The sequence below is a fragment of the Natator depressus genome, chromosome 15 (assembly GCF_965152275.1).
Source record: "Natator depressus isolate rNatDep1 chromosome 15, rNatDep2.hap1, whole genome shotgun sequence".
Taxonomy (NCBI): Eukaryota; Metazoa; Chordata; order Testudines; family Cheloniidae; genus Natator; species Natator depressus.
This window is the reverse complement of record NC_134248.1, coordinates 2,455,827-2,479,091: the sequence shown is the minus strand read 5'-3', so window position 1 is coordinate 2,479,091 and position 23,265 is coordinate 2,455,827. Positions and strand designations below refer to the sequence as shown.

The 23,265-nt window shown below is 55.6% G+C and overlaps 1 protein-coding gene across 2 annotated transcripts in view; it reads left to right on the top strand.

Annotated features, from left to right (window-relative positions):
* Positions 1 to 23,265, top strand: part of EMID1 (EMI domain containing 1) — a 77,940-nt gene that overhangs the window by 17,018 nt on the left and 37,657 nt on the right. For both annotated transcript variants that reach the window (XM_074973126.1, XM_074973124.1), the window contains exons 3-4: positions 3,207 to 3,320; positions 4,485 to 4,588. In XM_074973126.1, the coding sequence (XP_074829227.1) occupies positions 3,207 to 3,320; positions 4,485 to 4,588 (218 nt within the window). The remainder of the gene's footprint in view (positions 1 to 3,206; positions 3,321 to 4,484; positions 4,589 to 23,265) is intronic.

Sequence of the window (23,265 nt, the reverse complement as noted above, 5' to 3'; positions counted from 1 at the left end):
TTTCTTTGCAAACATGTAAATTTCTCGCTCACACCGTTTTTCCTGCCAAAGAATGGCTGCTTAACCAGCTGATGGTCCATTTGATTATTCATAGAATCATAGAATATCAGGGTTGGAAGGGACCTCAGGAGGTCATCTAGTCCAACTCCCTGCTCAAAGCAGGACCAATCCCCAATTAAATCATCCCAGCCAGAGCTTTGTCAAGCCTGACCTTAAAAACTTTTAAGGAAGGAGATTCTACCACCTCCCTAGGTAACGCATTCCAGTGTTTCACCACCCTCATAGTGAAAAAGTTTTTCCTAATATCCAACCTAAACCTCCCCCACTGCAACTTGAGACCATTACTCCTTGTCCTGTCATCTGCTACCACTGAGAACAGTCTAGATCCATCCTCTTTGGAACACCCTTTCAGGTAGTTGAAAGCAGCTATCAAATCCCCCCTCATTCTTCTCTTCTGCAGACTAAACAATCCCAGTTCCCTCAGCCTCTCCTCATAAGTCATGTGTTCCAGACCCCTAATCATTTTTGTTGTCCTTCGCTGGACTCTCTCCAATTTATCCACATCCTTCTTGTAGTGTGGGGCCCAAAACTGGACACAGTACTCCAGATGAGGCCTCACCAATGTCGAATAGAGGGGAATGATCACGTCCCTTGATCTGCTGGCTATGCCCCTACTTATACATCCCAAAATGCCATTGGCCTTCTTGGCAACAAGGGCACACTGTTCACTCATATCCAGGTTCTTGTCCACTGTCAACCCTAGGTCCTTTTCCGCAGAACTGCTGCCTAGCCATTCGGTCCCTAGTCTGTAGCGGTGCATTGGATTCTTCCGCCCTAAGTGCAGGACACTGCACTTATCCTTGTTGAACCTCATCAGATTTCTTTTGGCTCAATCCTCCAATTTGTCTAGGTCCCTCTGTATCCTATCCCTACCTGCCACCGTATCTACCTCTCCTCCCAGTTTAGTATCATCCGCAAATTTGCTGAGAGTGCAATCCACACCATCCTCCAGATCATTTATGAAGATATTGAACAAAACCGGCCCCAGGACCGACCCTTGGGGCACTCCACTTGATACCAGCTGCCAACTAGACATGGAGCCATTGATCACTACCCGTTGAGCCCAGTGATCTAGCCAGCTTTCCACAGAGCCAGTTCACCACAGAAGGCAATCAAGTTAGTCAGGCATGACTTGCCCTTGGTGAATCCATGCTGACTGTTCCTGATCACTTTCCTCTCCTCTAAGTGCTTCAGAATGGATTCCTTGAGGACCCGCTCCATGATTTTTCCAGGGACTGAGGTGAGGCTGACTGGTCTGTAATTCCCTGGATTCTCCTTCTTCCCTTTTTAAAATATGGGCACTATATTTGCCTTTTTCCAATCATCCGGGGCGTCCCCTGATTGCCTGTCAGATGTGTCTGCACTACGGAGTTGTGCTGGCATAGGTATGGCCCTGGAGCTATGCTGCTCTAGTCCCTGTACTGGAAGAAAGGCCTTTCAGCACGTCTTTGTACAGCGCCTGTCACAGCAGGTCTCCGATCTTGATTGCGGCCTTGAATGGGTGAAGGGGCCTGTGACGTTGCACTCTATATTATTTTATGAAAATATGCTAACGAGTGTGAATATAACGTAACTGGAATATGCTTCATCCAAAAGGTCTCTTGTGAGGTATCCTTACAAAGCTTATAATCTACTGAGTGAGGTCATCCTATTTGTATAAATGTATCATTCTTGTATCTGAAACTATAAATATGAAATATAACTCTGAGGGCCTATTGTAATTATGCAAAGTGTGGGCCACTAATGGTGATTTGGAATCTTGATGGCTCCCATTAACCAGGACAATTGGTTGTCGATGGCTCTGTTTTACTTGTAAGTCTTCCTGTGTACGTGTGAGCTGGCAAGTGGGTAATGAAGTCTTACAGTGACATGCGATAATGTCACCTGAACTGGAATCCATCTTTAACCTGGTGCTTTTCCATTGAGGAGGAGGGGTGGGAACCCAGAGAGGGACAAAGGATTCCTGCCTTGTGCAAAAGATATATAAGGGAGTGGAACAGAACAAAGGGGGCTGCAGTCATGAGAAATCCCCTAGCTACCACCTGAGCTGGAAGAAGGGCTGTACCAGGGGAAAGGATTGGGCCCAGACTAGGAAGGCATCCAGTCTGTGATAGAAACTTATTGAAATATCTCTGAGGGTGAGATTTTATCTGTATTAAGTTTTCTTACTGTATTAGGCTTAGACTTGCATGTTTTATTTTATTTTGCTTGGTAATTCACTTTGTTCTGTCTTTTATTACTTGGAACCACTTCAATGCTACTTTTTATATTTAATAAAATCCCTTTTTACTTATTAATTAACCCAGAGTAAGTATTAATACCTGGGTGGGGGGCAAACAGCTGTGCATCTCTCTCTATCAGTGTTCTAGAGGGCGAACAATTTATGAGTTTACCCTGTATAAGCTTTACCCATTGGGAGCTGGGTATCTGAGTGCTGGAGACAGGAACACTTCTTAAGCTGTTTTCGGTTAAGTCTGCAGCTTGTGGGGGATGTGATTCAGACTTGGATCTGTGTTTGCAGCAGGCAAGCGTGTCTGGCTCCAACCAGGCAAGGGACTGAAGTCCCAAGCTGTCAGGGAAAACAGGCTTAGAGGTAGTCCAGGCACATCAGGTGGCAGTCCCAAAGGGGGTTTCTGTGATCCAACCCCTCGTAGGGCTGGTAGTGGAAAAAGGCCCAGTGCTTTCTGCTGCTGTGTGAAACACCCTCAAGGTGCCAGCATTTAAGCAGGAATACCAGCCAGAGGAAACTTGCATGGTTGGCAGTGTGAGTGTTTTCACGTTCGGGTCGGGGAGTGGGAAAGCCTGGACCTGATTCAGAGGCAGGGAAGCTCCTTGGGGTGGAGACACTGGCACGGCAGTCAGAATGGGAAGCCCTGGAGAACCAGCCAAGTTCTTGGGGGATTTGCATTTGCTCCGAGATGACGGGGCTGGTGCATCCAAAGGGGAGCTGGTTTAAGCAGCTGGGCCCAGCCTGGGATCTCTGTGCTTCTCTGTGACTGGTTGGGCCCTGGGGGGGGTCTCAATGACCATTTGACACCAATACATTTTGGCCTAGCAGCCAGTGCTGCTAGGGCTAGTGAAGGGCATCTGCCCCCCGAGCAGGGGCAGGAGCAGGGTGTGATGCAGCCTATGTTGGTCTCTTTCAGGAACTGGTGCTCGTACATGGTCACAAGGACGGTTTCCTGCCATGTCCAAAATGGTACCTTCCTGCAGAGAGTGTTCCAGGGCTGCCACTGGCCCGGGGGCTGCAACGGAGGCAGGTGAGAGAGACGCTGCCGCTTCCCCTTCCACCACCCCCTGCTCCCTTGCCACATGCTGCTTGTCTGCTGTGCCACACGTGGGCAGAGCTGGGGCATGGGAGTCACACATCCAGAGTTCATGCTGCAAGGAGGGGAGGTTTTGCTTCCTCCTAGGGCCCCTCACAGGCTTGAACTGCTGCAACCCTGTAGCAGCACGCAGGCCGCTCCTACCTTCTCGCACCGCAGAGACCCACTCAGTCTCCACTGGCAGGGTAGCCACACCCTGCTGCTTCTTGCATTCCCTCCACCCGTGTAGCAACACTACGGACAACTCCCCTGCTATCCCTAGGCCCAAGAGGAAGAGAGGTCTCCCTTCCTGGAGATCTCACTGACTCTGGACTCAGCTAGCTCTGCTCCTCACCTGGCACATCCTTCCTGTGCCTTTGGATCAGGCCTCAGCTGATGGGCTAATTCATCCCATAGCTCACCCAGCTGTGATCCTGATGAACGAATTACATTTTTGCCCCAGCCAGGCTTCTCGGGGGGAGCTAGAGCGATCGGGGTGCTGTAGCTGGTGAGCCGGCACTCTGTCCCAGGCCCCGTGTTACTGGGAGGGGAATGAAGAATTAAGCTGTTGTGCCCATCCAGTCCCAAGTTCCTCCCACTGCCCCAGCCCACAGGGACCTGCTCCTGGGGCTGCTAGGCCACTCAGCCTCTGTGTGCACGAAGACTCGGGCTCCCCTCCACCCACTCTGCTGGGATCCAGCCTACAGCTGGATGCTCCACCCCTTCTCAAGGGAGTGCTCCATCGATCCTGAATCCTTCCACACCAGCCCCCTCCTGGAGCGGCCTCATCGCATGAGGGTAACGTGGCTTCCCCACTCATTTCTGCCCCATGTTGCTCCTACATCATGAGAGGCTGCAGCACATCAGCTGATCCCAGCAGGGGCCAGGCAGGAATCTACTCCCGTCCCATGCAATGCTGAAAGGGGGACAGCAAGGAGCAAACTCCCCCCTGTGAAGCATCAGGCCTGGGTGCCTGCTGGAGGTGGAGATGGGATACCCACCTGGGATGATCTGTAGCGACAGGCCGCTGGTGGTGACAAATGTTAGGGATGCCGGCGCTGAGCCTGGCCCCTGAGAACAGACCAAGCTCCTGATGCCGGGGCCCTTTCTGTTTCGCAGCTACAGAGCCATCGTGAGACCAGCGTACAAGGTGGCCTACAAGACGGTCACAGCTCTGGAGTGGAAGTGCTGCCCAGGCCACACAGGGGTCAACTGCAAAGAAGGTAGGAAAAGCCAGCTGAACAGGACTCCTGGGGGATGTTCTGAGCTGTGTGAGCTGCAGGGAGCACTGGGGCACTGCAGCCCCAAAGAGCTGGCATGGATCAGAACAGTCCCCTGCTAGCACAGGATTGAAGGGGCCTGGATTCAGATCCCTTCCACCGTGGGGCAGAGGGATCTCTGGGGGGACAGCTCCCTCTCTTTGTGGGGCAGAGGGAGCTCTGGGGATAGATATACAGGGTAGTTTGTGTGGGGCAGAGGATACTCTGGGCCAGGTAGATAGCATAGAGGGACAGTCATCTCATGGCAGGACAGAGGGAGCTCAGGACACCAGCTGCCCTAGCATTGTCTTTGGTTGTCAGCAATGGATCCTCCATTGGCTGGATCACTGTTACTGGCATAGATGGGACCCAACCATTGGGCACTATGTCACCTAGGGTGTGATGGGCCCCATCTCCACTAGCAGCTAAGCCCGTCTGCACCAGCTGATGGGGGAGTGGCTGCTAACTACTGCCATGGGGAAGTGCTATGGAGACAGATCTTCAATCTGGGTCATTCATTGTAATGAGGGTCGGAGGGGGCGTGAGTAGTTGGAGGAGGTACAGTGTGAATGCTGCGGACATCAGCATCAGCCCCGTGCATCAGTGTCATACGCTGGATGGCGGATATCAGTCACTGGGCATTCTCTAGAGTGCCCCATGGCACCTCATGCTGCCAACCTAGAGGTCAAGCGATCCAGGGCACCTCCCAGAGATTCTGAGGGGGCAGGTACGGAATCAGACCCCAGCCAGTGTGGGGCAGAAGGATCTCTGGGGGTAGATGTATGGGGCAGCCCCCCTCAGTGTGGGGCAGGTATGGGGGGTTCTCATCTTTGATCATTCCCGAAATGATACTGGGGTGAGTGGGGAGCCGGGCTGGGGGCAGATTCTTCCCTGAAATCCCCTGATGTCAGCGATTTCAATTTGCTGGTTTGTTGTAGCTCATTAGCCCTGGGCTGCCTCTTCTAATTAGTTGCTGTAGGGCTGCTTGTAACCAGTGGCGCTATGGGGCGGGGGTGTTGTAATGGTAGGGCAACGCATGGCTGCACAGCGTATCTCATTCCTCCTGGATTGCTCATCCGTGACAGCCGCGTGAACTGGTGCCCGTCGCCAGAGCCCTGCACGGATACACAAATGAGCATCCGCATCTGATCCACGATCCGCAAAGATATCCTCAGATTTGCAGGGCTCTACACTGGGGGCTAGGCTGAGGCTCCAAAGCATCCCCCCCCGACGGAGCCGGTCGGGGAGAGCCACAGACAGCTGTGGGGAGCGGACCCTCCACCTGCCCTCAGCCGGGCGGGGAGCCTGGGGGGCGGGGACACTGCTGGGGGCTGCTCTCAGGCCCCCTCCCCCATACTGTGGGCAGGTAGAAGGTCTGCCACTGCTCCCCACTGCTCCCCAGCTGGGCTCCACGCTGGCCTGGCTGGGGGAAGGGGGGACACCTGTGGAGCTGCCTGGGGGCTGCTCAGGCCCCCCACCCACAGCAGGTGGAAGGTCTGCCATGGCTCCCCACAGCTGCCCGCCCGGCTCTTACCGTGGCTGGGCTGCGGCTCTGAGCCACCCCCCTGGCCGAAGCCAGGTCGGGGAAAGCCGGGCGGGCAGCTGTGGGGAGCCAAGGTGGACCCTCCACCTGCCCTGGGTGTGGGGCCCAAGCAGCCCCCCACCCAGTATCCCTGCCCCCCAGGCCTCCCGCCCAGGGCAGGTGGAGGATTGGTGCCGCGGTTCCTCACAGCTGCCCGCCGGCTCTTATCGTCAGAGCCCTGCACGGATACAAAATTTGTATCTGCATCCACACTGCTATCCGCAGAAATGGTCCACAGATATAAAGTGGATACCCATGGATTTTCAGGGCTCTACCCGTCGCAGCATCGCTGAGCACTGCCGAGCCCTGCCTGCCGGGAAGCTGTTACTTATTCCCATACCAGCATCTCCCAGCAGGAGGTGCTACAGGGGATGGCCCAGAAGCTCTGGCCTCTGCTAATCGTGTAGATGGAAGAGGGTGTTTGAATGGTCTTTGGGAACACAGTTCCCAGCGAGGCGCTGGCAGGACGAATCTGAGTTTACGATACAAGCACAGCAGGCCACCAGGCTGCCCTGGCCAAAGGTAGCAGCACTAGCCAGTGCCATTTACCCAGGGATCAGCCTGGCAGGTACAACAATCAGCACCTGGAGAGCCCAGCATGGGACCCAGATCGCTTGCTGTTTTGTAGCCACAGCAGCCAGGGCAGGAAGGGATTCCTAGAAGGCCAGAATGGATCACTGTGATCGCCTAGTCTGACCTCCCGTCTAGCAGGCCAGAGGCCGTCCCTGAATGAATTCCTGGTTGAACTAGAGCAGAGCTTGGAAAACCAGCTCGTCTGGATTTAAAACTGGCCTGCGAGAGGGAATTCACCCCTGCCCTTGGGAAATTGTTCCAAGGATTAATTGCCCTCATTGTTAGAAATGGGCATTTTATTTCCTATCTGAATTTGCTTAGCTTCAGCTTCCAGCCCTTGGGCATGTTAGACCTTTGTCTGCTAGAGCAGTGGTTCTCAAACGTTTGTAGTGGTGACCCCTTTCACACAGCAAACCTCTGAGTGCGACCCCCCTTTATAAATTAAAATCACTTTTTTAAATATATTTAACACCATTATAAATGCTGGAGGCAAAGCGGGGTTTGGGTTGGAGGCTGACAGCTCACGACCCCCCATATAATAACCTTGCGCCCCCCTGAGAGGTCCGACCCCCAGTGTGAGAAACCCTGTGCTAGAGTGAAGATCAATGTTTTGTTCCCCAGCTAGGTACTTATCGGCTGTCCTCAAGTCACCCCTTAGCCTCTTTGTTAACCCAAATTGACTGAGCTCCGAGGCTCTCACTGGAAGGCAAGTTTCTAATCCTTTATTCACTCTTGTGGCTCTTCTCCAATTTCTCTCCACGCCTCGTTAATTGGGGCCACCAGCACTGGACACAGTGTTCCAGCCGTGGTAGCACCAGTGCCAAACACAGAGGGAAAGTCACCTCCCTGCTCCTACCCAAGATCCCTGGGCATCAGGGAGCTCGTTTGGGTCTCAGCTCCAGCTGAGGCTCACGGGGAAGGAGGGTGACTCAGAGGCTGTCAGCTTAGTGTGGGCTGCCAGGCTCTCCTAAAGGCGGGGGGAGGGGGGCCCTCATTTCTGGTGCAGATGGTGCAGGGCGATTTGAACTGTGCCAAGGAATTGCCCGTCCAGCGCCAAGAAAGGACAGACAAACTTAACCATGACCCCACGATGCTGAGACAGGCAGGACTCACAACCACTGTGGAAGGGCCGGGGCAGGGGGCCGGTGAGCCAGTCTCCCCCATCCACAGGGCAGGGGCAGAAGGAGAGGGAGAGGGGAGGCTGAAGGGCTGCTGCTGTGATTTTTTTCCCCAGCTGCAGTCGAGGAAGGACCAGGCCTGGCTCCCTGCCAGCTCCTCTCCACTCTGCCAAGCTATCAGCCTTGGGGTGCCTCCACCCGTCCTGCTGTTGAACCGCTGGGGGTCAGGGGGAGGGGAGGGGACACCTGTGGATGGAAGAGGCAGGCTCAATGTCCTGGAGGTGCTCTAACTGGGGGACCGCCCCATAATACACACAGCTCCCCTCAGCCCCCAGTTAGCCCCCATTGGCATCTCCCATCCACACCCCCATTTCTCCATCCAGCCCCTTCGGTAGCCCCAGTCCCCATCTGGCCTCCCCTTGGACAACCCCCATCCAATCCGCCTCACATTCTCTCTCCTGCATCTCCTGGAGCCGCACTCAGGTTTCGGTGCAAGCTGACCGGGCCCTGGTCCCTCGCTGTCTCTGGGGACCAGCAGGCCGCTTTGAAATGGACTCCAGGAGGGAGAGGTGGGAGACGAGAGAGGGATGGAGGGGCAGTGATATGGGGAGCAGAGGGGCTGGGTGGATGACCTGAATGGGGCCAAAGCTGAACTAGGCCAGGGAGGTGACACATGGCTCCTGGGAGACAGCATTCTTGCTGTCCATGGCAGGGGATCAGGAAGGCGAGGGATCCGGGCACCCAGCCTGGGGTTAGGGTGATTCTCCCTGTGTGTGTCCTTCCCCTGACCCTTCAGACAGCCCCAGCTGGGCCTGCACCCTGCGGCCAACCCCCGGGCCTGCTCGCTCCCCAATTCCTATTGCACTGATCCCAGCAATGCTGACTCAGGGGCTGAGGTTAAGGAAGCTGCCGAGAAAGCCGAGCCCGGCTTGTTTTGCTGCTTCCTGGCCAGCTGCGGCTGGGAACTGGGAGCCTGTGAGTGCTCTGCTCGTCCCTCTGCCTTCAGGCCTTGGCAGGCGGCTTCCGAGAGCTGGAGCTGGAGCTGGCGGGGCCTGCTCGGTAGGAGCTATTCTGAGGCTGCTCAGCTGCTGCCCAGTCGGGTTGCCAGTTTTGGTTGGACGTATTCCTGGGGGTTTCATAACATGACATCACCTATAATTAAAGATTCATCTTTAATTCCTGGAGACTCCAGGCTGATCCTGGAGGCTGGCAACCCCACAGTCCACTGGGCCTCCCACTAACTCCCCCCCTCCGCTTCTCCCCCGCTATCTTGGTTCTTAGGACGCGGGATCTCAGCAGAAAAGCTGGGCGATTGAAACTCCCGTCTCCGCAGCGCTGCTGAAAAGAGCATGCTCCAACTGTCTGGCAATCTACTGAGCTGTCTGTCTTCAGGGGGAGTGAGCGGTGGCATTGCTACATCAGAACAGTTCTCACGGGCTGACAGCAAGACACAGCCACCTAGTAACCTCCGCGAGCCAGGGACCCCTCTGCAAGTACCTGGTCCCCCACATCATTGGGTGTGCTAGCCCGCTGCCCCCCGGGAGCACAGCGTAGGGACAGTTCACACAGCTGGAATCCTGCCACTGCTGCCTGGGGACTGCAGAGCTCCTGAGGCTCCAGGTCACAGCACTGTCTCTGGGGTGGCTCCTTCCGAGCTTTTCTCCCCCCTGACTGTGGGTCTGGAGCTGGGCCAAGCTCCATCTTCCTAGTGCCTTCAATCCCCTTTCTTCACGGCTCCTACTGATGGCATCTAAAGTCTCTCACTGGCGCCAGCGGAAGCCCGTCACACGAGTCCCAGCGGTAGGTTCTTGCCCTGACCGTTCCCAGCAGTTGGGCTGTGCTGCTGAGGCTGTGCCCAGCTCCGGGCTGTCGAGCTTGCGAAAAGGGGTCTATCGACTCCATGGCACCTAGGTCCATGCTGTTCATCCTCCCCTTGCTGGGACACCTCAGGCAGTGCTGGTAAAGATACCCAGCTCCTAGCTCAGGGGACTGGCTATAGAGGTTATGGGCAGACTAGACCAGCAAGTACGACATCCTGCATATCACAGGCCATTAAACCCCACCCACACCAAGCCCAACAACCAGAATTAGATCCAAGTATCACAGCCCTCAGAAGATTAAGCTGTCATGTGCCCCAGGCAGAGAACAGGAGGAACTGAGGTGCACCAGTGCCCAAGGCCCCTGCAGTGGCAGGGAAAGGATTAAGTGAGATACACCCAGATGATCCTGGCAAGCGACCAGTAACCACAAGCTGTAGAAGAAGGTGAAAACCGCCCAGGGTCTCTGCCAATCTGAGCTGGGGAAAATTCCTTCCCAACCCCAAACCTGGCCATCAGTGTGACCCTGAGCATATGAGGAAGACTCACCAGCCAAGCACCTGAGAAAGAAAATTCTCTGCTTCACATCAGAGCACTGGCCCACCTGTCCAGTGTCCCATCTCCCGCCATGGGTATCTCTGATGCTTCAGAGGAAGGAGAGAAGAAAACCTTTGGAATACACTGGGAGGGGAAATGTTCCCTTAGAATCATAGAATATCAGGGTTGGAAGGGACCTCAGGAGGTCATCTAGTCCAACCCTCTGCTCAAAGCAGGACCAATCCCCAACTAAATCATCCCAGCCAGGGCTTTGTCAAGCCTGACCTTAAAAATATCTAAGGAAGGAGATTCCACCACCTTCCTAGGTAACCCATGCCAGTGCTTCACCACTCTCCTAGTGAAAAAGTGTTTCCTAATATCCAACCTAAACCTCCCCCACTGCAACTTAAGACCATTACTCCTTGTTCTGTCATCTGCTACCACTGAGAACAGTCTAGATCCCTCCTCTTTGGAACACCCTTTCAAGTAGTTGGAAGCAGCTATCAAATCCCCCCTCATTCTTCTCTTCCGCAGACTAAACAATCCCAGTTCCCTCAGCCTCTCCTCATAAATCATGTGTTCCAGTCCCCTAACCATTTTTGTTGCCCTCTGCTGGACTCTTTCCAGTTGTTCAGCATCCTTCTTGTAGCGTGGGGCCCAAAACTGGACACAGTACTCCAGATGAGGCCTCACCAATGTCGAATAGAGGGGAACGATCACGTCCCTCGATCTGCTGGCAATGCCCCTACTTATACAGCCCAAAATGCCGTTAGCCTTCTTGGCAACAAGGGCACACTGTTGACTCATATCCAGCTTCTCATCCACTGTAACCCCTAGGTCCTTTTCTGCAGAACTGCTGCCGAACCATTCGGTCCCTAGTCTGTAGCGGGGCATGGGAGTCTTCTGTCCTAAGTGCAGGACTCTGCACTTTTCCTTGTTGAACCTCATCAGATTTCTTTTGGCCCAATCCTCTAATTTGTCTAGGTCCCTCTGTATCCTATCCCTACCCTCCAGCGTATCTACCACTCCTCCCAGTTTAGTGTCATCCGCAAACTTGCTGAGGGTGCAATCCATACCATCCTCCAGATCATTAATGAAGATATTGAACAAAACCGGCCCCAGGACCGACCCTTGGGGCACTCCGCTTGATACTGGCTGCCAACTAGACATGGAGCCATTGATTGCTACCCTTTGAGCCCAGTGATCTAGCCAGCTTTCTATCCACCTTATAGTCCATTCATCCAGCCCATACTTATTTAACATGCTGGCAAGGATGCAAGCGCTTCTGATGAAGACGCGCTCCACCAGCAGAAAGAGGGTAGCGTGACCCCTTCAGGTGACCAGCAAAAGGTCTGAAGCATGAGGTTTGAGGGACATAAGACATGAACCAGATGGGACTCTGCAGCACGTCAGCCCCAGGTCTGAGCAACATCAGGCTCCAGATCGAGCCCACAGAGGAAACTCAAAATGAAGCAGGTTCTCTGGACACAAGGGGCTGGATGTTCAGGTGAGCTCGGCATGGCAAGTGCCGAGTTCTGCTGGAAACTCAGCCCCAATTCTGGGTGTTGAACACTTGAAAATGTGGCTCTTGGGTCTTTTGAAAATTCTTTATTGCTCGTTGGCGGCAGCACCTAGGAGCGCTAGTCATCATCCAGGACCCCAGTGTGCTAGGCTCTGTACAAACACAGAGCAAAAAGATGGTCCTGGCTCCTAAAAGCTTACAGACTAAGTATCTGCCCCACATGAAACTCTGAAAGGACAACCCACTCCTGGCTGAGCAAAGCAAATAAACTAGTACAAGCCAGCTGGCGAGCAGTCCCTTCTTAGGACCATCTCACTAGCTGATAGCTCACTGCAGTGCCATGCACCAAGTGCAAGTGGCTGCTTGCCAAATCTCAAATCAGCTATCCCAGACTGGAAGTGGGAGTCAGAAGGTCCAGTGGAAACCGAAGAGGACTGGCTGGGCAATGAATAGCATTGGCTAGAAAATGAGGAGTAGGGAGGGGTACAGCAGACATTTTCCAACCATTTTTTCCCCTTTGGAACATATTTTGTTTGAAAAATTGCTGATCAACTCCAGTGATCAACAGAGAGGATGAAACGGACATACTTTGTACAGCACTGTACAGCGTACAAAGAAGCAAGGGGGCAGCGCTCTCTGGGGCCATCCCCTCATGCTTCGTCCACAAGCCTTAGCCAAAGGCTACACAGCAAAGAAGCAAATTGTGCACAACTCTGTAAGGGAGGAAAGAGACGGCGTCATAATCCATGGCAGCCTGCCAGTGAGTCAGAAATGAACTGCAATAAAAAACGGGACACCTGGTATGAAGTCCCATTACTGTGAAACTCTATCCTGCATGCAGATATTTGATGTATTGAGCTTGGCAATGCTCAAATGACTTGACATGGCAATAGCTGTTGGGATTCGAGGGGGGAAAGGAAGGAAGGAAGGGATGGAAAACTATTGGAAAAAGAGATGGCTAGAGGAAGAGAGTGATGGAGAAAAGAAAGGGAAGCAGTGCTAGAGTGATAGGGAGATTTGGAGAGGAGGGTTGGGCCCAGTCCCCCTCTATCTCCGGTCTCAGGGCGCTCTGCCGTGGGCTGTCTGTCCCCTCCTGGCCTGCCTGGGAACTAGCTCTGCGGATGGTATTCTCCCCTCACCCCACCCCCAGCCACCTGTGAAGGCCTTAACAAAGGGGAGCCATCGATTCTTCCTGTTTGTTGACTCCTTCTTCCCTGGGTCAGCACATTGCCTCCCCAGCTGCTTTCAAAGGCAGTGGGAAGGGCTGTCCCCCGGGGTCTGCCATTCACTCCGCCAGCCTCAGCCCATGAGCAGCCAAACAGGTGCCAAAATGTGACATGGGACTGCAGCAGCCTGGGAAGAGAGCGACTCCTGTCGCTCAGGCTCTAGCCAGGGGCTCGGAAGAGACGCGTCAGGGCAGGATTTATTTATTCAGCTGGTCTTAATTTGGGGGGGGAGAGAGGGAGCAGGAGGGAGCCTCCTTCCTCGCTCCATCCTCCCTCCTCCCAAGGTAGGAGACATGAGCCCCCACCCCCACCCCCCCTGCACATATCTGACCGGACCCAGCTTGTGTCTGCAGGCCAGAGCCCCTGCTGGGCAGTAGCACTGCAGGCGAGCGGGACTCTAACCCTGGATTTCAGGCCTGGCTCCAAAGAGGCATGTGCAGCCTTGCGCTCCGAGTTCACCGACTCCCCGCTGGTCAAATCCCGGCCTGCCAACCAGGGCTGGAGCCGCTCTGGAGCCCAGCCGGGAGCCAAGGGACAGCGTGGCCCAGGCCGTGGCCGGGCAGGGCCAGAGTGGCCATGGGTACTCCAGTGGCAGTGTGTTTGGGAGGGGCTGGGCAATGACCAATCGGCGCACAGGTTTGGGCTGTCCAGTGGCCAGTGGGAGAAAAGGTGGAATCTGGGCAATGACCAATGAGAGGGGAGGTGAGGTCTGTGCAGTGACCAATGGGAGAGGAGATGGGGGTCTGTGCCGCATCAGTGAGAGTGAAGGTGGAGTCTGTGCAGTGATCAGTGTAAGGGGAGGTGGGGTCAGTGCAGTGTAGGGGCGCCGGAGCAGGGGATTCAGGGGGCCATGACCCTCCTACTTTTTACCAGCCATGAGGGCGAGTGACAGGGGGAGGGACGGAGCGGAGTTAGCGGGGGCGGGGTCTTGGGGGGAAGACACAAAGTGCAGAAGAGGGGCCTTAGGGGAATGGGTGGCGGGAGGGTGGGAGCTTGGGGAGAAGGGGCAGGGTCTCGGGGGCAGCATCTGGGGGATAGGGCCCTGGTTTGCGAACCTGTGCATGCGCCCCCCCTCCCCGGTGCAGTGTCCAATGGGAGGGGACGTGGGGGTCTGCATGGTGTCCAGTGGGAGGGGAGGTGGGGTCTGTGCAGTGTCCAATGGGAGGGGAGGTGGGGGTCTGTGCAGTACCCAGTGGGAGGGGAGGTGGGGTCTGTGCGGCGTCCAGTGGGAGGGGAGGTGGGTTCTGTGCAGTACCCAATGGGGGGAGGTGGGGTCTGTGCTGTGTCCAGTGGGAGGAGAGGTGTCCAGAGAGGATCTCTCTATTAAGAGGTAGCCCAGGCTGTAGAAAAAAATAATTAAAACAGGCCATTTGGGACAAATGGGGGGCTGTATCTCAGGAACCCCACTTTCAAGCCGAGCTGCTGATGCGTATGGATTTGAGAGAGGATAAACATTCAGCTGTAAACGGAGTCCATGTTGCCAATGTGGCTGTGGCAGGCCATGGCGATAGCTCGGACCCTGCTCCACCCTGCGGAGGCATGCACAGGGCCTGGGCAGCTGGGACCACATAGGGCCAGGGCTCAGGAAACACCTTGGCTCTGCTCCTCTATTGTCTTTTTCCAGCTCTGGCTCCGAAGACAATAGCCCAACCCAGTGCTGCCCCTTCCCTTCACTGCCTGCAAATACTTACACTGGGCTTGTAAACTGCTTCCCGGGGCTGGGGGTGGATCACCCTGGGGGGCAGCGCAGCTGCATGTGTGTCCAGCCCTGGGAAGCTTGGGGGAGGGGAGGAGATGCCCTGACGTGAGGACCGCAGAGCGGGGAGGGGAGAGGTGGTGTCAGCGCCTCCTTCCAGCTCCCTGCTCACCCCCTCCCCAGCCAGGTGGCTAGTGGTGAACAGGAAGGTGAGTCCTGGGGCACCATCCAACTCCACCTGCTCCTGGCTACAGGAGCTGGGGAGGAGGGAGACGTTTAACTCCTTGGATGCTGGAATTCAGTTGTAAAGGTACAGCAGTTGGGAGGGAGGGGAGTCTGGAAGCAGCAGGCATTTGGGGAGGGGATCAGGGCACCTCTTAGGGCTCAGAACCCTTTGTCCCAGCCCCAATGGCCTTTCAAAGGAGTGGGCCAATGCCCACACAAGCCCCACAGCTGGGGGACAGCAGGCCAGGGCTAGTGTGCTAGTGAGGGGTGGAAGCGCCTTGCTGAAAACCTCACCAGCGCCTCCGACAGGCAGGCGGAAGGGGGCAGTTAGAACCTAATTGGCTCAGCCTGCAGCTTCCCTTCCTGCTCAGGCCCCATCCCTCCCCTCCATGGGCCAGGGATGGGGGTGAGGGACATACGTATTGCCTGAGACCCGGCTCTGACCTTAATGCCCCTGCCAAGGCTGTTGCCACATCAGTGCAGGGTGAAGGGGGAGTGAGGCCTACGGTTCCCAGGTGTCCATTTTTTGACCCGAACGCCCAGTCAAAAAGGGACCCTGGCGGCTTGGGTCAGCACTGCTGACTGGGCCATTAAAAGTCTGGTCGGCAGCACAGCGGGGCTGGCAGGCTCCCTGCCCGGCTCTGTGCAGCTCCCAGGAAGCAGCCAGAATGACTCTGCAGTGTAGGGGTGGCCATGGGGCTCCATGCGCTGCCATCACCCGGAGCGCTGACTCCACAGCTCCCATTGTCCTGGAACCACAGCCAATGGGAGCTGCGGGGGCAGCACACAAAGCCCCCTGGCCCCTCTGCCTAGGAGACGGACATGCCAGCCACTTCCGTGAGCCGCCTCAGGTAAGCGCCACCTGGCTGGAGCCCGCACCCCAACTCCCTGCCCTGAATGTTCGGTTTTCTGTGGTTATAAAGTTGGCAACCCTAGGAGGCCTGAACCCCCCTCCCACCCTTGGGGCAGACAGGATCAGGAGTGAGGAGCACCACCATTAGCTCCAGGGGGGGATTCGCCTCCCTCTTTTCCACTGGGGACTCCAGGGACTCCATAGCACCCCCTCAGAGAGGCTAGTTGGACCCAGCTGCAATCCCTTACCCCTAAGCTTTAGGCAGAACTCAAATACCAGAGAGGACTGTGGGATGACAGAGAGATGGGGGGGAACACATGTGGGGACAGACAGATAGACAGAAAGAAGGAGCCTCAGCAGAGTATCATCTTTCTTCCCTCTCACTCCCCTGCCCCCATCAGTTTCCATCTCTCCCGCTCTCCCCGCCTCTCTCTCTCCCCTGATCCTGGAGTTCTGGGAAGCCTGACGCTCTGCTGTACAGTCAGAGACCCTTCCCCCCGCTGGCCTCCCCACTCTAGGGCATGCGTGCCAGAGCCCTGCCAGCTTACCAGGGCCCTGCCTGGGGAGGAGGGACAGGCAAGTGGCCCTGGAATGGGGCAGGCGTCTGGGGGGCCAGGCTGGGGGCTGCCCGAAGCTGGCATTCCTTGGTTTGAAAGGAGAGTGTGTGGATCAGTTTCTACAGACGGGAGGAGGGTGGGGTAGGGGCCCCTGGGAACGACCAGCCTCTCCTTATCTGACTGGGCTCATATCACACCTGTGCTGTACAGCTTTTTGCAGCCTTGTCCAGATGCAAGAATGCCCCTTTCCCCTGCTTGGAAATAGCTCCCCAGAGAGCAGAGCTGGCTTTGATCCCCCCACTGCTGCAGGATCTGAACCCAGATCCAGTCTCAGTGAAGCAACAACTTCCACAGGGCAGGGGGCGGGATGTGAGTTCTCTGCATGGCCTCTGGTAGCTCCTTCAGTGAGACTGCTGCTGCGGCAGTTCCTGGGACACCAGGGCTCAGGGCAGGCAAAGCGAGATTGCAGAGTAGCTTTTCAGCCCGAAACCTCCTGTCATGTGCTGCAGGATTATTATTTTTTAGGGATGCCGCAGCTGCTGACATCTGGGGGCTGGGGACCCCACGATGGTACTGATTAATATTAACCCTTTAGATAAGGCAGGGATCTGCGGGGGAATGGTTAGAGATGGGGACTTGGAGCCAGGACTCCTGCGTTCTAGGCTAGCTCTGCCACTGAACTGATGTGCCACTGAATAGGCAGCAGATTTAAAACAAATAAAAGGAAGTATTTCTTCACACAACACACAGTCAACCTGTGGAACTCTTTGCCACAGGATGTTGTGAAGGCCAAGACTATAAGAGGGTTCAAAAAAGAACTAGATAAGTTCATGGAGGATAGATCCATCAGTGGCTATCGGCAGGGATGGTGTCCCTAGCCTCTGTTTGCCAGAGGCTGGCAATGGGCGACAAGATGGATCACTTGATGATTCCCTGTTCTGTTCACTCCGTCTGGGGCACCTGGCATTGGCCACTGTTGGAAGACAGGACACTGGGCTGGAGGGACCCAGTATGGCCGTTCTTATGTGTGACCTTGGGTGCAGCTCTGAGGCCAGAAGCTGCCAATCAGTGGGGGTGGCGAATACGAAAGAGCTTGACTCTGATTTTCAGAGGTGCTGAGCACCTGCAGCTCCTGTCAAATCAGGGGGAGCTGCAGGTGCTCAGCACCTCTCAAAATCAGCCTCAAGGTGTCTTCGTGTTGGGCACCCAAAAATGGCACTAGTCACAATCTGTGGCCACGTTCAGATGTGTTGGCTTTAATCCTTCTGTGCCTGGGTTTCCCCATCTGCAAAGTGGGATGATGCTGATCCTGAGCTGCCCACTGGAAGGATAGAGTAGTTAATGTCTGCAGGGCCGCAGCGGCCCCTGGTGGAACAGTGGAAGGTAGCAGTATTATTGATCCTGCTGCCATCAGTTGCATTCCCTGTCTCAGCCACGTAGTTTACTAACCACAGCAGGGCCGTCCTCTCGCCAGGCCGGGAACTGAGGCAGCAAAGTTCTGGCCCCAGGGCCCTTGCCAACTGACTTCTCCGCGCTGATCCCTCCATCCCCACCCACCTGGGGATGGCACGTGGAGCAGAAGGAGCCCAGTTCAGCTATCAGGACACCTGGCTTTTATACCTAGCTCTGACCCTCAGTAGGTCTCAAAGTGCCCTACAGAGGATGGGGAAACTGAGGCAAAGAGCGGGGAAGGGTCTTGCTGACTGATACCCAGTGGGTCTGTGGCAGAGCTAGGAGTAAAAGCCAGGTGTCCTGAGTTCCAGTCCCGTGCTCTTTCCACTAGCCATAGTGTGCATTGCCTTGTACTGCGAAGGGGACCCAGGTGTATTCAGGCTGTGCATGGGGCCTAGCAGGCAAATCCAGGGCATATGTGGCTGGCTTGTTCTAACGGTTGCCATCCCATCTCTATGGACTCTGGGGAGATGGCTTGCTCCTGCCACTTAGTCCTGACCCACAGCCCCCTCCCTTCCACTCCTGCCCCCTGTAGTTCTGCCACTGCACTTCCGCCTGCACTGCAGCACCCCCTGCTGTTCCTCTCATGGGCTGCCCAAAGCCACACCCCACTCTGCTGATGCCCTTCGACCCCAACCCGTGCACCCCCCTTTCCACTCCTGGGCTCCCCCGTCCTGCTACAGAGCTCTCTGCTCATGCACTCCAACCCTAACATGCAGCCCTGGCTTCTCTTGAGCAGTCTTGCCATGAAGCTGAACTGTGCGCTGCTTTTGTGGGATGCATCTGGAGAGGAGACTGAGACCCCAAACTCTCCTCCACCTGTGATCAGATCAGGATTTGAACTAAGACCCACAGAGGAGCAATTAGCGCTCTGTACCCCCAAGCCCCTGCCCCGGAGCCTCTGTGTTACCTTGTACCCATCTGAGCCTCGAGAGGGATCCTTCCTTGGCAGCAGCAACCAAGTTATTTCCCAGCCCTGTGTCTCTGTGCAGGGCTCTGAGCCCAGCCCTGGTCGGCATGTCCGTCCAGGGCTCGGAGCTCTGGGTGCAGCAAGATGGGAGTGGGGGCTGGCGAGGAGGGAGGGGTGGCAGGGCCTGTGCCTTGTTGCCCTTGTTGATGAGCATGGTGGTGGATTTGGGCTTGTAATGTGAGCGGTTCTTTCCCACTAAGGAGGCACCGTGCTGCCTAGAGATGGGTTGCAGGGGATGACCTGCTGGTAACAGCGGCATGATCAGTGCTGGGCTTCGGAGAGAATCACAGCTGGGATCTTTGACATCAGCTCGACACACAGGGGGGGTTACACCACAGGTTACACAGCACTCAGGCGGCTGTCAGGCCATCCCGCAGCCGGGGGCACCTCTCAGTGTCGAAGTCACAGGAGAAAGGCTGTCTCCGTGTGCCTGGCCAGATGCCATGGGCTGCTCTTGGGAAGCGGGCGAAGGGGATTAGCCAGCTGTGGGGATCAGAAATGGGGCTTGGGGCTGAGTTGAGTTAATAATGTGTGATGGATCTGGGCAAGGACTCAGTCCAGCCTCAATAGGCGAGGGCAGGTTTGCCAGCCACAGATGTTCAACAATCACCAGTCTGGGTCCAGCTCCCAAAATTGTGAGAGTGGGTTAAAAATCATGAGACTTTAGGTCTGGGTTCTGCCTTGGTGCCTGCTGGTTTGTGAGTCTTTAGGGATCATGTTTTCTGCATAACCAGCGGGGCTAGAACATTCCCTTTATTTCAGACAATGAAAGCTGGGATCCTCCCCATGCCAGGAGTCTGGGAGCTGGGGCTTGCAGCCAATATCACAAGCCTTGCACCACAACCCACAATACCAGCGTGCCTGGGAACTCACCCCCTTGTTGACAAGGAGAGAAGCCAAGGGCTGATTGGGGCATGGATACTCAGCCATACAGGGGGTGCCATCGGGGCGGGGAGTGGGGACAGGCATGTGGGGAGCTTGCCCAGTTGCTGCCCATGCTGTGCCCACTCAGGGGTTGAACAGGGGTTTTCAGTCTCTGGGCTGTGAAGCTGGTGCCTTTTGCATGGGCACTGCAATTGCTTATTAAAAACTGGGGAGTAGTTTTTATTTTTGTTTATGTTATTGCAGCGTGGGCTGTCGGGAGGTTTAATGGCCAGAGCAAAGCTCTGGGAATCAGGACTCCTGGGTTCTCCTTCTGACTCTGGGTGGGAAATGTGGTCTACTAGCAAGAGCAGGGGATGGAGAGTCAGGGCTCCTGGTTTCTGTCTCTGTGAGGGTAGTGTTGTCTGGTGGTTAGAACAAGGAGACAGGCCTCTTGGCTTCAGTTCCCAGCACTGCTGTTGACTCACTGTGTTACCTGGGGCATGTCAGAGCCAGTGCCTGGGTTTCCCCATTTCTGCATCATGGGGGCATTGTCTCTGTCTTGCAGGGATACTGTGAAGTTAAACGCACTGGTGTGGGTGAAGCACCTTGGGAGGGAAGGAGCTGGAGAAGAACAAAGCCTTGTTAGCCAGCTGGGCCTGTCCATCACATTAGCCATGGAGCTCAGAGCTAAAGGGGAGGCAGGAGCTCTCTTGCCTGGGGGCTGTTTCTGACATGTGACTGAGTCCCCAAACCCTGGGAGACCCTTTCCCTAGTGGGGACCTGGCCTGCAAGCACTGCTGAGTGACATCTGGGAATTGGGATGCACTGGGTGCAGGAAGGGGTGGGACCCTTGCGCTGAGGGGCCAAGCCGAGCCCCTCCCCCCAAGTGCTCCCTGCAGATGTGGGTGGCTCAGGAAATCCGTTGTGTCTCTGTGCATGTCTCAGTTGGGGTCACTTCTTCCAGCTGGTCCCAGATGGAGCTTGGCTCGGGGATGTGAGCTCAGCTCTGCTCTCCGGGAGGGGGAATTCAGCTTTGTTTTTCTCAAGTGACTATACCCCTGTCGGTGCCTGAGCTACCCTCGCTCCTCCACTGCCCCCTGCCCAGAGCCAAACTGGGCCAGATCCATTTGCAGTGACACTAGGGGAAATCTGCAGCACTCTCGTGGAGTCAGAGGAGTGATCAGTGGAGTCACTCCGGATTCACTCTGGTCTAACTGAATGCCGGGGCTGGCCCCTATATTTCTGCCTTAGAAAAATCAAACGAGCTTTATTTAGCCATTTGCCTAGATAATGTCCCAAGCCCATGAGCTCCCTGGTCCTCCCTCTGGAAATGTCATAGTGTCAGCAGAGCTCGAAAACCCTCACTGGAGTTCACCTTGAATAAGAATTAATGCTGAGCAGCCGAACGCCTGCCAACATGGGGAGCAATTCTCATTGCAGCCAGTAGAGGGCAGGGCTCGCACGCAGCAGCCAGTTCGTTAGGATACTAGGCTGCAGCAGTGAGTCCCACAGGTGAGTCCCATGCTAACTCACTCTAACGGTGTCTGCCTGCCCCAGTGCAGGATCTGGTGACAGCAGGCCCTGATCCCAAAAGTTTGGCCTCTTTCTGCAGACCCAAACTCCCAGCTCCTCCAAATGCACTAAGGGGAGGCAGGACCTGGACAGGTGCCTGAGTGTGGGGCGAACTCAGCTGTGCTCATGTCACGTGGCCTCAGGACTGATCCCACCCACCTGCCTGCACATACTGCCTGGAGGGCAGCCCCACGCAATGCAATGCGGGACACTCCAAGCCTTGTCCGCCCAGTGACTGTCCACTATGCCCTGCATATGCTGCCCACCACACCAGACCCTCCCACTCTCCAATGCCACCTTACCTCCCCTTCCCCCTGTGCCATCCCCACTGGGTGCTGCACATGTCTCATCCTCCATTCCTGCTAGACTGTGGCCTGCCCCCCGATGCCCTCCTCATTGTTCCACCACCAACCCTGATGCCCATGTGTTCCTGCCCCTACAGACGCTCTCTGCCCCCTAATGCCTACACCCACAAGTGTCCACTGCACTGTCCCTCCCCTGATTCCCACTATGTTGTTTCCCCCTCCACTGCCTGACACCTCCTGGTGCCCTCTGTGCCTTTCTCCAGTGCCAACTGCAGGGTGCACGGTGATCTGGGAGCAGATTTAATCTTGGATCTGGGCATGCGCCAGTGTACAGGGGAAACACGGGCCTTTCTGGCAGACCTTCCCCTGCTGGTGCCTGGAGGTGTACTTGGAAGGGGCACTTCCTGGGATTCATCAGACACCCTGAAACATGAGGTTTGATCACTCGCAGCTTGCGGAGCAACCAAAGTTATTACAACAGTCATAATGTCACTCAGCCCTTTGTCAAATCCAGCAACTGTTTTTGTCTCAATGGCCTCCTGCAGCAGGGAGTTCCACAGCGCATGGTGCAGAGCAGCACATATGGCACTGAGGTGGCAAAGCCGAGGCATGTGCACAATGCAGGGTGCTCATGCACTATTGTTGGGTCAAAGTGAGGCTGTGATGCAAGGAGAGGCAGCATGACTCGGAAGTGGAATGCATGGAAAGTTGCAGTGTAGTTTGGAGGCGCAGTCCATTCAGAGATGTAGTGCAGTGCCTCGAGCTAGGGCAATGTAGAGGTGTAATGCAGTGCAGAGTTCGCTGAAGAGTTGCAGTGTAGCTTTCAGGTGCAATGTCTGGACAGGTGCAGTGCTGGGATGCAATGCATGGCAAGGTAGAAAGCAGTGACTAATTGCAGTATAGTACAAAGGTGCAATACATGGAGAGTTGCAGGGTAGGTTGGAGGTGCAGCTCACAGGTATAATGCAGTGTAAAGGTGCAGTGTGTGGAGGGGTGGAAAGCAGTGCAGAATTGCAGTGTAGCTCACAGGGCCATGCACAGAGGCTGTCATGTATTTACTGTTTCTGGTGCTAGTTTGGCCCTGTTGCTAGCCCTGGCCATTGCCCCTCACGTCCTCTCATGTTTGCCTATAACATCTTCCATTTCATTCCAACAGGTTTTTTCTAGCTGGGAGCTTGGGCCAAAGTTCAGTGCCGTCCTTCCGATAAAGGCAGTTCCGGGAGTGGGAATTCATTGCTGTTTCCTTGGGGCCCCAAGGACATTGGCCCCGAATAGAGGAATGAAGCAACACTTCTGAGCTCTTCCTCTGCCACTGCAGGAAGTCACCCGCCCATCCCAACCCCCTCCATCTCCCTGTCTGGGAAGGGAATGTGACTGTGACCCAGGGTGCTCGAGATGGGGGGAGCAGCAGAGAGAGGGCCCTGACAAATGTAGTTGGCTCCCATTTTCCAAGTCAAAGGACCCACGGATGAGGTCAGCCTGGATGGTCAGTGCCTGATCCTACGCTGGGGTTTGAGTTCATATGTGGACTGGGGCCTAATCGAGTGGCCATCAGGACAGAGAGGAGTTCATCTGCCCCCTCTCCCCACTGCGGTTCTTTGGCTGTTCCCAACAGCCAGGGTCCATCCCACTGTCTGAGCTACTGGGAGCTTGGAATTGTGTCCCCGCTGCCCAGGGAAAGTGTGTGTCGTCCTTGTTTCCTTCCGCACCCCCAAAAGGCGTGTGGATTGAGTTTGGGGCACCCCTCCTGTGGGGGCAGGGACTGGGGAACT